This window comes from Lepus europaeus, chromosome 5, assembly GCF_033115175.1.
Source record: "Lepus europaeus isolate LE1 chromosome 5, mLepTim1.pri, whole genome shotgun sequence".
NCBI lineage: Eukaryota > Metazoa > Chordata > Mammalia > Lagomorpha > Leporidae > Lepus > Lepus europaeus.
Window position 1 is genome coordinate 10468101 of NC_084831.1, and position 12587 is coordinate 10480687.

The window sequence follows — 12587 nt, forward strand, 5'->3', positions numbered from 1 at the left end:
CTTCACCGTTGTCCTGCACCAAAACAAACTCATCTTTCCATTCCCTCTCCCTGTGAACTCTTGGAAGTCCCCTGGCATTCAGCTGGCGGGCTGTTTGTTCAACACTCACCTCCCCAGATGTCTGTCATTCTGTCCTGCTGTCCCGGGACTCCTGGGTCAGCCCTGTAGGTCTGGGGCATTGGTGAGGAGTGGGAGAAGGACTGTGTGTCCCCTCTGCACCCAGGCAGAGCAAAGTGTCCGTGCAGATGTACCAGTCACATGTGGCGAAGCTGGAGGATGACGTCTACAGAGAGGCGGAGGAAAAGGCGCTGCTGAAGGAGGCGCTGGAGCGCACGGAGCAGCAGCTGCACCAGGAGAAGAGGATCAACAGGGCCATGAGGCGGCAGGAGGTGAGGCAGCTCCACCTGGGGCGGCAGGAGGTGAGGCATCAGGAGGTGAGGTGGCTCCACCTGGGGCAGCAGGAGGTGAGGCAGCAGGAGGTGAGGCGGCTCCGCCTGGGGAAGCAGGAGGTGAGGCGGCTCCGCCTGGGTGGCGGCTCCCAAGCTGCCCTGCAGCTCCCTCGGCAACGGCAAAGGGGCGTCCCAGGAGGGTCGGGCAGCACACGATGCACTCACGGTGCAGAGGTGGGGAGCACAGCGGGCTTAGCAGCAGACAGACCCGATGTGGAGCCGAGCTCTCCCGCTTCCTGTGTGACCTTACACAGACTTCTTAACTCCTTTGAGACTTGTGACTCACATCTGTATTCCCAAGGGGTGACTGTCCATGCTTCCACCGTTCTGCCAGGTGCTGGGGACATGTAGAGGAATATGCTCTCTGGGAGTCAGAACATAGTAGACACTCAATATTCAGTGACTGGACAGGTGGACGGGCGATGTTTGGATGGATGTGCAAAGAGGTTGATGGATGGATGGGGGGGTGGACAGACACAAGGATGGATGGATGGATACACGCATGCATGGACAGAAGGACAGATGGACAAATGGATGAGAGAACAGACATGAAGATGGATGGATGGATGGATGGATGGACAGGGTGAGGCTGGACAGATGGGTGGGTGGATGCATGGATGGGTGGATGGACAGACAGATACATGGACAAACAAATGGATGGATGGACAGAAGGGCAGATGTATCGCCTCACGACATCGCAGCCATCACAACCTCTGGAGTCCACTCTTGGATGTTGCACAATGGACTCCCCTAAGGACGCGTGTCTCAGAACGTGTCCCTGGGGTAAAGCAACCCACGCCCACACAGTGCAGGGGCTCTGGCTCCGTGTGAGCTCTCTCTGCGCTCGGGAGCCCAATGGTTTCAGAGACTGAGGGGCACCTGCCCCGTCTCAAAAGCCCCCAGCCCGGCACCTGCAGCTCGGGAGGTGGGGGCTGCCCTTCGTGCCACCGGCTGCCTGTGCGTGGGGGCAGTGGGGTGAGTCCTGCCCTGCACCCAGCAGGGCCTGCTGTTCCCACCACGGTGAGACGGGGCCTCACCAGACAGTCTCAGAAGCTCCCTGGTAAGCCTGTGCCTGCGGCGTGGCCAGCAGAGGCACCTGCTCATCTTCTTGGCAGTCTGCACCTCTCCGCGCCCATTCCCGCAGGCCCCACGCACTGACAGTGGCTTCTCGGTAGAATCAGCCTCTTGTTTTCCTTATCTCTTGCCTGTGGCAGAGCAGATCTGAAGTCTGGGGTCAGGCAATCGAGGGCGACACCCGGCCACCCTTCCGCCGTGACCATCTACCAGCCCAGCGCTGGGCCCCAGTTCTGCTCTGCAGCTGGGGTCAGGTGTGCCAGTGCCTCTAATTACCCTGCCTGCTACAATGACCCCATCTTACAGATGAGAAGACTGAGCCTCAGAGGGTCAAGAGACTTGCCTGAGTTCGCAGAGTAGCTGGGGAGTAGGGCAAGAACTTGACCCCAGATCTCACTGATGTCAGTTCCCGTGCCGGATGCTGGGCTGGCCCCTGTGTCCTCCTGGCAATTGGTAGCTTCTCCAATTGTGGAGCTCTGTGTGTGTGTGTGTGCGTGCATGCTTGCATGTGTGTGCATGTATGTGAGCATACGAGTGTGCACAGTGGGGGGGGACTTTGCACGTGTGGGGGCGGGGCCTGCCTGAGCTTTGCAGAGGCTGGGCCCCCACAGAAGGGTGCCCCCCACCCCCCTGGAGGTACCAGTCAGGTGTGCCTCCCGCATAAGCCTGTCCCCTACCGGCCTGCCCCAGGCAGGCTCCCTGGCTTGTAGCCCCAGCAGTGAAAGCGGCCATCCTGCTCCAAGGGAGCACAGCTGTGCCGTTCTGAGCATCCGTCGCCCTGAATTAAACATCACAGGCCCCAGTCAGTGTGCGTCGTGGGGCTGCCGCGGGCAGAGAGAGGCCAGGTTCCTTTCACTCTGTGCCGTACCACGGAGAGCCGGGGCAGTGACAGGGCTCTGGCGTGTCCTTTGATGTGGCCCTCTGAGGAGCCCAGTGCTTCCCGAGGTGGCCCCCGGGGGCCCCCCCCAGGCAGGGACACCAAGCCATAGAGCCCCTAAAAGCCTATTGTGGTGCCGGCTGCAAATGCAGAGAACCTGCGGATTTACATAATCAGCGCCGTATGCATTATGCATGGGCTGCCTCCTGCACACAGCACAGAGGCCGTGCCAGCCTCTGTGGCACTCGACAGCCTTTGGTGGGGGAGGATCTGAAATGGCCAAGTTCAGCCTGCGTCAGGGCTCCCCCCGAAGAGCCAGCGCTGGGAAGGCTCAAAGTCGCAGAGTTCACAATGGAGGGAAAGAACTGACAGGAGGGACAGCACAGGGCGACGCTGACGGCATTGTTAACCAGCCCGCACCTGCTCCAGCTGCACCCGCTGCGTCTCACGTTCGCCCTCACGGGTGCTGGCCAGGATCAGCCCACTGGAGAGATGGGAAAGGGAGGCTGGCAGAGGGGAGTGTTACCTGGCGGCTGGGGGGGAGAACAGGGTCCCCACACTAACGCCGTGCGCCCTTCTGTCCCTCTTCCACCACCTCCATCCCAGGCAGGGGGGAGGGGAGAAGCCGGGGGCACACCAGAGCTCAAAATTCCTGTTTGTCAGGAGAAAAAAATAACTTTTATTTAAAAGATTTACTTTGTTTGAAAAACAGAGAGAGAGGGAGAGAGAGGTTTTCCATCCACTGGTTCACTCTCAAAATGGCTGCAGTGGCTGGGGCTGGGCCAGGCCAATGCCACAAGCCTGGAACGCCATCCAGGTCTCCCATGTGGGTGGCAGGGGTCCAAGTACTTGGGCCAACTTCCGCTACTTTCCCAGGTGCATTAACAGGGAATTGGAAATACTTTTTTCTGAATGTTAAAGGAAACCTGTATACAACCATCTCGGTATCAGCGCCCTTAAAGGAGTGAAAGTTGAAAGAAATCCAGGCTCCTTCGTTATTTTTAAATTGTACACCTGCTGCTTTCTCAAGGAGCCCTGATTTTTTGCAGTCTCCGACACAAAATCTCAGTGCCGGTTCATGAAGACAGACTGGTCACAGCCCCGGGGAATGAAACTGCTCCCCTTGAACTTCAGACCCACCCTCCCCCACAGACACACACAATACTAATATCTGTGCAAATGAGACTTGATAGAAATTCTGGGGAACCTTGATGCAGGACCATTCACAGAGGCCCTTGTGGTTGTGGCCCCCTGACCCTGGGATGCCCTGGGTCCGTGGCTCGCTGCATGGGACAGTGTGACAATGACCGTGGCCTGGGCTGCCCTCAATGCAATCCACTTCTTCAATGGCCAGAGACGGTGGCGGTGTCTCAGAGCTGAGAGGCTGTCCGAGTGAGCGGCCCAAGCAACTATCCCTCGACTGCTCAGGATCCTCTTCAGTCACGTTAGCAACAACACCTGCTCCACGGGCAGTGGGAGGCTTCAGTGCAGAGCACATGGGCGCCTGGAACACAGTGAGCCCAGTTCCTGGGAGCCGCAGGGGATGGGGGCCATGGGAGGATGGGCGGGGGCAGTTCCTGGGTTTCTTTCTGAGAACTTCCTGCCAGCTGAGGAGCCCAGCACCCCCGGGGACCTTTCCCCCAATCCCCTGCAGCCAGCAGCTCATTGCAAAGCGCCTTTCTGTTTGCTGAATGCAACCAGGGCTGCAGCGGCGGCCAAGTACGAGCAGACACTTTTTGTGAATGGATGAAGAGTGGGATTTTCAATAGAAAAGTTTTACATGCGCACAAGTTGCCCTTTGAGAACCGCGCCAGCCCTTTCTTTGCCCTTTCCCCAGCTCCAAGTGTGAGAACAGCTGAAATGCATTGACTGCTTCAGCCTGGGAAGCTGCTCAGCTCCTTTGCAGGCTGCAGCCAATCAAATCCTGCCCAAGGGGCTTGGCCACAGATTTGCTGGGTGGTCCCAGCTGGGCTGGAGCCCCTGACCTTCCCCCTTCTTAATCAGTTCAGCTTTAGAGGAGAGTAAAAATGGTGCCTTGTCATAAGGCTCGATCTGATGAGAGCACCAGCGTGCCTATCACACCCTGAGCAAATAGAGCTCTCGCTGCAGCTTCTTCTAACGCCTTCCCCACCAGCATCACTGTTCTCTCCAACTCTGTTTTCCAAGACTTTTTCAGGCCCAGGAAGTCTGTTTTCAGGACCCCGGGTTCCTCGGTGCCACGCTGTGTTTTTGGCTCAGGAATAGAAATGGGTAGACATGCGTGATGAGAATGGAACAGGGGCATGGGAGTAAAATCCTGAGCCCACACAAGGATGAAAAGGTAGAATGTGGTGAGGGGAGTGCGAGCTGGCTGAAGAAAAAGGCCCTGGCATACCGGTAAAGCCACCACCTGCCCTGCCGGCATCCTGTATGGGCGCTGAGTCTCAGCTGCTCCACTTCCAATGCAGCTCCCTGCCAATGCACCTGGGAAAGCAGCGGAAGATGGTCCAAGTGCTCGGGCCCCTGCACCCATACGGGAGGCCCGGAAGAAGGTCTTGGTTCCTGGCTTTGGCTTCAAATTGGCCCGGCCCTGGTTGTTATAGACATTTTGGGGAGTGAATCAGTAGATGGATGATTCTCTCTCTCTCCCTCTCTCTCTCCCTCTCTCCGCCTCTCTCTCTCTCTGCCTTTCTCTTCCTCCTCCCCCTCTCTCTCCCTCTGTCTCCCCCCTCCGCCTCTCTCCCTCTCTCTCCCCCCTTCCTCTCTCTCCCCCTCCCCCTCTCTCTCTCCCTCTCTCCTTCTCTCTTCCTCTCTCCCTCTCCACCTCTCTCTCCCTCTCTCTCCCCCCTCCCTCTCTCTCCTCCCTCCCTCTGTCTCTCCCTCTCTCCCTCTCTCTCCCTCTCTCTCTCTTCCTCTCTCTCTCTGTCTCTCCCTCTCTCTTCCTCTCTCCCTCTTTCTTCCTCTCTCCCCCTCCCTCTCTCTCTTTCCCCTCTCCCTCTCTCTCTCCCTCTCTCTTCCTCTCTCCCTCTCTCTCCCTCTCTCCCTCTCTTTCCCCCCTCCCTCTCTCTCTCTCCCTCTCTCCCTCTCTCCCTCTCTCTTCCTCTCTCCCCCTTTCTTCCTCTCCCCACCTCTCTCTCCCCCACTTCTGCCTTTCAAATAAATAAAGTAAATCTTTTTAAAAAGAAGAAAAAAGGCCCTCACCCACCCACCCCATCTCTTGCCAGCAATCCTGGTGACTCCCAGCCTCCCCCAGAAGCCTCAGTGGGCCAGGCCAGGTGGGAGCAGGCGAGGACATTCCACACACCCTCACCCACCGGAAGTTTCCACTCGGGGCAGAGGAACATTGAAAGAGTCAGGCAAAAGAGCCAACAGTTTGCATCTGTTCAGAGAGGACGCCAGGCAGGTGTGGAGCGGTGCTCTGGTCTGGCAGCCACACGCAGAGCAGAGCCAGTCTTTCAGAAGGGCCAGAGTAGAACCGCCACCGTGCACTCCCCGAGGACAGCCCCGCGCCCCATGCTCCCCGCTGTGCCCAGCTGCCTGCAGTTTTGACAAAGGACCCCAGAGCGAGACAATTGCAGACAATTGTGTATCTGGAGGAGGAGCGTGGAGCAGTCCCCAGGCACTAAATGTTTGCACCAGGAGAAAGGTCAGAGCAAAGAAGTGAGGCCTGGGGAGCCCCGGAGTCCCTGCCCTAAGAAGGAAGCAAAGCTGGGGGAAGGGGAGTGAGGATGGAAGTGCCCCTTCTAGTGCACCTGCACCTGCCAAACGGGGCCCACGTGTGGCTCTGGGCTTCCTGGCAGCCAATGGGAAATGGGAAACCAGCTTGGCCCACAGTTCCAGGACCGGGAGACACAGTGGAAGCAGGGCTGGCGAGGTCCCTAGAACAAACACCTTCCCGGGTATGATACAGTGCACTACATCCCTAAGCGCAGTGCCTTCAGGTAACAACAAATGGGAACGTGGTATAAGTAGGTCCCAATACCACTTGGGACACACTCAGACTGAAAACCAACAAACAGGCTGAGCTTGTCTGAGAGCAGACAGCTGTGAGCACACCCCAGTGAGGCTGGGGAGGCTCCCTAGGAGCAGGTCTGGGGGTACCGGGCTCAGCGTCCACTGGTGGCACTTAATCCAGGGAAGGGTTTTGGAGCCGTGTTCCAGCTGGGGTTCCCTGGAGCCCTGGGGACCCGTGGAAGGGTGGGATGCTCACCCCCCCACACACACCCACACCTTGCTGGCTCCAGAGCAGGTCTCATCTATTTTATACACCAAGTTCCTCTGGGTAGAGGGTTCCACTGCAAAGATGAGAGAGAAGGAAGGAGAGGGGAAGGGGAGGAAGGGTTAGAAAGGCTTAAAACCCTTGTTTTCCTGTGTCTGGGCACATGGATGGTGACCGTCTGAGCTCGCTCCTGATAGACATGGCTGCAGGCTCCGCGCCTTCCAGAGAGAAGGCACCGAGCGGCCCGGCCTCAGACGGTGGCTTTGGGGGGGGGGGGGCACGACCCTGAAAGCACTCTTGTCCCTGTCCCCAGAGACAACCTTGCTCACTTCCTCCCCCCACCCCTCCGAACTGTGAGTGTTGGGGCTGCCCAATAGGTTTGCTAGATTTGATTGAGGGGGGGTGTGGAAGCAAATAGATTTGGATTTCAGATAAACAACATATATTTCCTTGGTATAAACATGTCCCAAATATCGCATGGTTCATGCTTAGACTAAAAAGCATTGATTTGCGTTCTAAAAGTCAGCCCACCCGAGAAAACCCACAGCGTACCGATTCCACCCACAGCGGGAGCCTCGCACGCCGGCGCCACAAATGGCCGCTCGCAGATGCGCTTCCCTCGCGGGATGGTTTTTGTTCAGGTTTTCCTGGGTGACACCTTCACACAGAGAGTGTGCCCAGGCTTCCCTGAAATGGGAGAGCCAGCAACACCAGGCCTGCAGTCCCACACAAGCCACCACGTCCAGGCCCCTTGGAAAGGACCTGGGCTCCTGGTCCTGCCGCCATCCCCATTTCCCCACCTTCTTTTGCCTCCCTGGTCCCTGGGGGGCAGCAGTGCCATGATCTTGGCCAAAGCTGCAGGCTCTGTGAGAACCCTACATGCTGGCCCACCACCCTCTGAGAGACACCAGCTCTACCCTCAGGGATCTGTCCCTAAGGGGCGGAGACGTAAGGCGGTCAGAATCAGGGCTGTGCACTGAACCCCGGGGAAATGGCCAGCTCCAGATTTGGGGAGCCTCCTCTCCATCGACACCTTTGTCCTTCCAAGCAGGCCCCCTGCATCCCAGTGAGGGCGTTAGTCTTGGGATCTCCTGGTGCCTGGGCAGCCAGGATGCTCAGGTGGGACCACAGGACGCTGGCTGCCTCTCATTCCTGCTCTGGGCTCCCAGCTGCAGCAGATGCGTCCTTCGGGAGGAGGCCTTGTTCCCACGAGGGGCATCAGGGGACCAGTCCCCTGCCATTGTCCCCAGAACCTCCACTGTCGCTCCCTGTCTCCGGGAAGGCCCAGCCTTCCCAGTGGGTGGCAGCTGGACGCTGAGCTCCATTTTTCTTGGATGCAGAAGGCAGAGGTCAGCTGAAGTTGTACTACAGAGACAGGTGTTTGTACAGGAAGAAAGGGGCGCAGAACTCCCAGTTCCCGGTGAGCCAGAGAGGGAAGAGAGCAGGGCACCAGCAGGGCACCAGCAGGAAGCTCAGGAGACGGCAACGCCGCATCGGTTGGGTATTGAGCACTTAGCGCGTGCCAGGCGCAGAGCTGCGTCGTCTGGGTGAATCTCCAGGACGCCCTGCGGGGCGGGGTTGTCATTCTCTCCAGTGCTTAGCTGAGGTGTCTGGGGCTCAGAGACCTATTTGTCCAGAGCCCACAGCTAAGCAGGAGAATTGGGAGGAACTCAGTGCAGCTCTGACAGCAGGTGAGTGCCCCTCCCTCCTGCAGGTGCTAAACAGACATCCAGGGAATTAACCTGGCGCAGCTGGGCGTGGCCTCTCCTGGAAGTCTTCTTTTAAGACTTGGGAATCCAGGCTATGAAATCTTCAGGCTGGGCCATTGCCATTCACAGTTCCGCCTCAGGACTGGAACCAACCCAGTTCACATTCGCACTCTGCAGGAGGTAGAGGCGAGCTTTCTCGGCAAGTCCGAAAGTGAAACACGTTTCGGCTGAACGCGAGAGAGGAGATGGGTTTCGTAAAAGGCCACTCTTATTCCAGGATAATAAAATCATCATTGGAAAAGCCGGGTCTTCTCTGTTAGGGCCACTTTGGACAGCAGGAGCCTCCACTCCTTCGACACCTTTGTCCTAAAGCTAGAAGGTGTTGGGGCATGGGGGTGTCCTGAGTGTCCCCCTAGATCCAAGGCCTTTGCTGCCTTGCAAAGTGGGGCTGAGCAGGAGGCTTGTGGCTTGTTCAACCAGGCCCACGGGAGCCGCCAGTCTCGAGGCTTTGGCTGAGCACCATCTGGGGGCAGGAAGGGGGACAGAGGAGCTGCCGGGATGGGGCCAGGCTGTTGTAGGAATATCACACTGGGCCCTGGACTTTCAGGCCTCCTGGGTTCCAGGATGGGGCCCGTGGTGCTTCAACCAAAACAGGGGTCTTCCCGTTTCTCCAGCCCTCCAGCCAGAAGTTAGAGATGCGGTGTGTGGGGTCCGCTCGGCGCAGGAAGGTTTCCTCCGGGCTCCTTCTGCTGTGTGGCGTGGGTTCTCCTCCTTCTACAGTGAGCCCCGAGGCCTGACAGTAACGATGCTGCTTGGGGCGCCCACATCCCGTATCTGAGTGCCTGGGCTCAGGTCCTGGCTCCACTGTGGACTCCAGCACCCTGGGAGGCAGCAGTGATGGCTCAAGTGGGTGGGTCCCTTCCACCCATCTAAACATGGAGCGAGTTTCCAGTGACCAGCGGATAGGAATCCTCTCTCTCTCTCTCTCTCTCTCTCTCTCTCTCTCTCTCTCTGAGGCCATGTAAAATCTCTTTCAGTCTTGCCCACTCCTAGAATCTCCATCCCTGGCAAGTTTTGGAACTGGAAGATTCTTCCTTTCCCAGGCCTTCTAAAACACCATTCTTTGATGATTTTTTTCCCCACGCAGCTAACAGTCTCTTACAACTCTTTGTGGGATATATGCTAAGGAAGAAAATTAATTAACAGATATTTATGGAGTTAGCTAGCCTAAGTCACCTGCTGTGCTAGGCACAGAAAACAGTGAACAAATAATTCATTCGCCCGACAAACACAGAGAGCTTGCATGTGGCAGGTGCTGTCTAATCTCTGTGGGGGCAGTGTCACCCCCAAAAGGGGCAAAAGTTTACTTTTTCAATTTTTTAAAATTAGTTTCACCAGTTTGAAAGGCAGGGTGACAGAGAAAAACAGAGAGAGAAAGAGAGAGAGAGAGAGAGAGAGAACCAGAGAGAGATTTTCCACCCACTGGTTCGTTCCCCAAGTGTTCACAGCAGCCAGGGCTGGGCCACCAAAGCCAGGAACCTGGAACTCCAGGCAGGTCTCCCACGTGGGTGGCAAAGGATCAGGTGCTCGGGCCATCATCCACTGCTTCCCCAGGATGCATTAGCAGGGAGCTGGATCGGAAGCGGAAAATCTCGCGCTCCAAGCAGCACTGTGCTAGGGGGTGCAGTTTAATGAAACACTTACTCTTTGTATATATAAGGACAAACATACATGAAGGTGCTTCCAAAAATGAGTGGAAAATCAATTAAAAGATACATTTACGTTGGTGCAAAAGATTTTTTAAATCCATGCATAGGTTTTTCATAATGCAGGCTTTCCATGAACTTTCTGAAGATCATGCGTGTACATGTGTGTGTGCATGTGTACATATGTGTAATATTCCACTTCTTAGGAGTGGGAGGGATTGAGAAAGAACATCTAAGAAGTCTCCTTACGGGGAAAGGGGAGGAACCTCAGCTCAGGTCAATGGAACACAAAATCCCCTGCCCTGCTGGCTTGTAGTCTTGGGTCAATAAAAAATTAAAAAAGCAAAAAGCCAATGCAATTAATGATTAAATAACTGCTCTGTGCAAAGCGTTTTGAGGGCAAAGGCCAGGGAAGGAGTCTCAGGAGGGAGGGTGCTTCCCAGGGACCCACCCCGCCCAATGGCCCCAAGAGAAAGCCCGTCCTGCCGTTGCTGGGAACGGGCTTGGAGTTTCTAGGGCAGGGCCGGCAGTGGCCTGGAACAGCCACCCCACTGTGTCCTGCATAATTTCCACCTGGGTTTCCCTGCGCCCATGACCAGCTTGTGTCCCCCTGCCCCACCCCCGCTCCTTCTAAGGCCCAGGCCTGGCCCACACCAGGGTCCTCCTCTCGGGAAGGGCTCTTTGAAGTTCTGCAGTCCTTCCTGCCATATTTGCATTTTTTAAAGATTTATTTATTTCTTTGAAAAGCAAAGCGACAGAGAAAGGGAGAGACGGAGATCTTCCACCCGCTGGCTGGTTCATTATCCATCTGGGGCTGAGGCCAGGAGCCAGGAGCTTCTTCTGGGTCTCTCACATGGGCGACAGGGACCCACACACTTGGGCCATCACCCGCTGCCTTCCCAAGTGCACTAGCAGGGAGCTGGCTCTGAAGCTGTTTGCTGCTTGGTCCCTGGGCATGGGGAGCAAGCTTTGCATGGTGGGCTGGTGAAGGGTTAGCCTTCCTGCTCCTGACTGCCTGTCTCACAAGAGCCAAGAGAGAGCAGTGGTGAGCAGGAGGGCCGGGCCCCATCTCACCCAGGAGCACATACACATGTGCACACATGTATCTGCACATACTACACACACGTGCATGTACATGTGTGCACACTGGCGTGTGTACATGCTACACGTGCACATACATGTATGCATATGCACGTGGCGTGCACACGTGTGCGTGGGTCACGTGCACATATGTGCACACATCCACATGTACACACGTGCATCCTCCGTCCTTGCCTCCTCTGATTTCCTCTCTCTCCAGTCACGGCAGGGAGTGGGCAGCATCTCAAAGCTCATTGCCCCGAATCCTCGGAGTGATCATCTGAAAATCCCAGTCCACCATGGCCTGGGGGAGGGAGGTCGGCCCTACAGCTGCTGGGGTGCCCTCAGGGGGGTGGGGCAGGAAGCACTCAGAAAAGGCTTAGACAGACCCCCCCCAGTATGTGACAATATTCTCCTTCCAGACCCCAGAGACGCAAGCCTCACTCAGGCACAGCTGTTCCCCAGTGAGCGTGTCAGACTGGGGAGCTCCCAGATTCAAACCCAGGAATCAGAGTGCACCTGTGTGTGTGTGTGTATGTGTGGGGGAGGGGGGTAGCTTCTTCCAAAACCACCCGGGTAGAACCTTTTGGGACCTCAGGACACTTACAGAGTTTGTGTGTTTGTCCCTCTTGCTCATTGAAGGTCGGAGCCAGAAAAGCCACCCTGAAGATAGAGCAAGAAAGAGAGATGAAGAAAGAAACTTCTAGCAAAAGCAACCTATTGTTTTCTAAGCCCGATGGAAGGAACTAGAGCAAGGTCACCCCGGCGGGCCACGGGTCTCCGTGAGTGGGTGTGACTCTCCCATGTCCTCCTCCATGTCCCAGTGCTAAGCCGCCTTAGTAGGACGTTAAAGATTGTTACCCTAGTGTTGTGCTTTCTAGATCGCTTTGTACAATATCGTACTTGGGGGTCTGTTGGGGGAGGGCTTCCTGGTAAAAGTAGCTATGAATGTATGCACACTCAGGTGTAGGAAGAACAGACATGTGTAACTCAGGCCAGCTGGACGCACTGTCACGGTCCCACGCTGGGGTCACAGGCTGCTCCAGCCTCCCACTCCAGGGGCCCCGAGACACCCCCCCATGCAGAAAATCCAAGACTTGTGCTGGAGCCACAGGTTAGGTTAGGAGCCTCAGGGCTGCCCAGGCGATGACACAGCATGTCCGTATCTGAGTTTATTATAATAAATTTAGATACCAATACGTTCATCACTTCTGTCATCATGACAGACATGTATGTGTCACTGTGCAGTTTTCTTATTAAATTTTATCCTAACCCTAGGAAGTAAATGGTAAAGTGGTTCCCATTTTACAGATGGGGACACTGAGGCCCACAGGGTAAATCTGCTGAAAATCACACAGCTAGCCGATCCAGAGGTTTGGGTCTTGAACCCGAGTTTCTCATTTCATCTCATCCTGTCCAATATTCTACCATACCAAGATGGCCCCATAGCTCCACCCCAGGCCACAAAGATCAAGTTCACGAACTGCCCAGATG

General features: G+C 56.2%; 1 protein-coding gene across 1 annotated transcript in view; it reads left to right on the forward strand.

The window, feature by feature from the left end:
- Positions 1-11843, forward strand: part of FHAD1 (forkhead associated phosphopeptide binding domain 1) — a 121439-nt gene extending 109596 nt beyond the window's left edge. Inside the window, exons 30-31 of the mRNA XM_062193859.1 lie at positions 224-389; positions 11736-11843. Of these exons, the coding sequence (XP_062049843.1) occupies positions 224-389; positions 11736-11843 (274 nt within the window). The remainder of the gene's footprint in view (positions 1-223; positions 390-11735) is intronic.
- Positions 11844-12587: the final 744 nt, after the last annotated feature.